The sequence below is a fragment of the Camelina sativa genome, unplaced genomic scaffold (assembly GCF_000633955.1).
Source record: "Camelina sativa cultivar DH55 unplaced genomic scaffold, Cs unpScaffold00669, whole genome shotgun sequence".
In the NCBI taxonomy this organism is placed as follows: domain Eukaryota; kingdom Viridiplantae; phylum Streptophyta; class Magnoliopsida; order Brassicales; family Brassicaceae; genus Camelina; species Camelina sativa.
The window spans coordinates 24462-27336 of NW_010921806.1; the positions used below are offsets into that span (position 1 = coordinate 24462).

General features: G+C 34.1%; 1 protein-coding gene across 2 annotated transcripts in view; it reads right to left on the reverse strand.

Moving 5' to 3' along the window:
- The window catches only part of LOC104773846 (protein PIN-LIKES 6), a 2601-nt gene extending 2233 nt beyond the window's left edge, over positions 1 to 368 (reverse strand). For both annotated transcript variants that reach the window (XM_019242761.1, XM_010498514.2), the window contains exon 1: positions 90 to 368. In XM_019242761.1, coding sequence (XP_019098306.1) covers positions 90 to 284 — 195 coding nt within the window. In that variant the 5' untranslated portion in view covers positions 285 to 368. The remainder of the gene's footprint in view (positions 1 to 89) is intronic.
- Between the last annotated feature and the right edge of the window lie 2507 nt (positions 369 to 2875).

A 2875-nucleotide genomic window follows, 5' to 3' on the forward strand; every position in this document is an offset into this window, starting at 1 on the left:
GTTCAAAGATGCAGGGGTTGTACTGTGACTGTAGGAACAAAAATTAAAAATTAAAATAAAAAAAAAAGGGAGAGAGAAGAGAGAATTACCCCGTTCAAGAGTTTACGGCCAGAGGGAGGCAAGATGTTAACGTACTTGGAGGCCATTAGAAGACCCAAGAAGCACATGGTAAAAACCTTGGCAATTGGCATCACCGCGATTTTGATTGTACCCAGCACTGATTCACCGGCAGCAGCGGGAATCTCCATGGAATCAGCCAAGGCGGCAAGGATCCGGGCTATCATTCTGACAGTTCCTAATGCCAAAGGCAGCAATTTTGAGGGGTTGGACTTGGGTTGGAATCCGGAGGAGAGGGGGAGAATAAAACAGAGGAAGTTATAGAGAGAGAGTCTCTCTGATGATTGATTTGAGGAATAAAATATAAACAAACACTTCGATCTCTCTCTCTCTCTCTCGTGATTGCCACGTGCACTTCTTTCTCTTTGCCTTCCTTCTTACTCCTTTCCTTTTCTAAGCCCAAAAAAAGCCCGTTTCAACTATTCTTCCCACACACCTTTTCTTTTTTTGTTTATTCTTTTCTGTTATATTAGCTTTCGTTACTAATAAGTTTTTATTTTGTCAAAATACTCCCAAGTTTACAAATTACAAACACCACAAAAGTGTACCACTTCTTAAAATATTTGATCATCTAAGCTATGAAATTATGAATTATTATTTTGGCTTTGCCTCAATACTCAGTTTAACATGACTTGGGAAGTTGGGAGGATCATGAAAGACTTTGTATTTCCTTGATCATTTACTAGCAATGGTACCATATATTTAAAAATAAATCAGTTATCAACAAGATTGATCTGCCTAAGATAGGGTAGAATATATCTGAACCGGGAGATGGAGAAGAAGAGATTCTCGATCCTGTGGCTGCTTTGTTGATTTGCATTTCGATGAAAGACTCACCATCGTCGCTGTTGTCAAGCACTTCGTTCATCCATCCCACCTCATTCTCAATCCTATTAATTAATTACGTTACCGGCTCACTTCCCAAAACTCCCTCTACTACTAGTTATAGATATAATATAAGATTTGATCTCTTGCTCCTAATTTCCATCATTGATGTTTTTAGCAAGTATATAAATTAATCATATACGTAGATTCAAATTTATACAGCTAGCTAGCAGCTCACAACTCCCATACATGTATTCAGGGAGCATATATGTGTATGTGAATACATCTCTATACGCAAATAATGCAATTATATATATGAGAAGAAGACATGATTAATCAAAGAAAATGAGAGATGTTTTTACAATTGTCAGACCAAATCAAAGCTCTCGATATATGGGATCGGTGGATTAGTGGTATAATAAAATTGGTGTCTTTTTAATAATATAGAAACTATTTGCCCCTGAAGATAATATCACAATTAATATTGACCCCAGGAATCATTGATCGCCTACCTCTTGAGGATTCACATGCGTATATATCACACGTCACATGCATATTGTTTTCTTTCTTATATTGCAAAGTATGATGTTCTTTCTCATTTTGGGTGGAGTCAAAATTTTAAAGATAAAGAACTAATGGAACAAGACTTGAAATGTATCTGGTTTTTATGTATACGTATTTTGGTTCTTGCTGTGAAATATTATTGGAGCACGCTTTAAGCTATTATTTCAAGGATAAATATAAAGAAAAAATAAAGACTCTTGGTAATATTTACAATACTAATTAACATAAAAACACCTTAATGCAAATAAATAAAATAATTGTTACTTTGCCAAGAGAAGAAAGGGTCACGAATTTGTTACACGAGAGAAATAAGTTGTATAACTGTATAAGTTATAAATATATATGAGATGAGCTAACAAATGTTTTGGTCCACTGTTCTTTCTCTGAAGAAATCTGGCATAGTTTAAAAATATATATATATATGAGATGAGTCTCTGTGATGATTGATTTGAGGAATGGTAATAGTTTAATCAAGCTTAACAAATAATCTGCGTTGTAAATAACGTTGAGGTGCTATCAACTTTAAACTTTCTTTGCTCCTATATATGGACTTTGGCACTTTGCAATAGCCAACATGGGTGGAATTATCAAGTACTTTCCAGTCTCCACCAAATGTATTTTAATTTGGGTGGACCACGAAGACTACATATGTTCTAATCGTGTGTGGTGATGCAAAATTTACAAATTTCACACTCTGAAAAAATGGGTTGGGAAATCTTTTTTGCAAGTAGTATATAGACATTTCATATACCGTAATAACTTTGAGACAGAGGAGTAACTAGTATGTAAGCGTGCCGCCACGACCGAGCTCGAGCTTTGTTACTAAATTCTTTTGACTTAATTTAGTGAAAGCTGAAAATATAAAACAAAAATATCGATCTTCATGACAAAATGAATTCAAAACGTATAAACGTATAAAAAAATTCTCGATAATAGTTTCCGTCATAACTTTTCAGGGTCACCCATTAATTAATTTGTGAGTGTGATAAAGCAAGAGCAATTTCTTAGTGTGTCCCAAGGGTTATTGGTTTACTACCCAAAATATAAGACTAAATTCGAAAAGAACAAAAACTTAGAGGGGCTGTAGTTCAATTAAAATGGGAATTATTAATTAATATTATGTCTGGATTCTTATCTTTTGTGGAACTGATGTTAATTCATAAAGTACACTTTACAGACAAAACAAAAACTAAAGGGTTCTTCTTTTTTGTTCACAAGTCGATGTCAGATTCGTAAGTAGCGATGTCAGATGATTTACCAGGTACGACGAATCCAAACACTATATATCGATCTAAAAAGGATCTATTATATAAAAATCGGCGGATCAAATCCCTAATTTCGAATTTTGTTTTTTTTTTTTTTTTTTTTT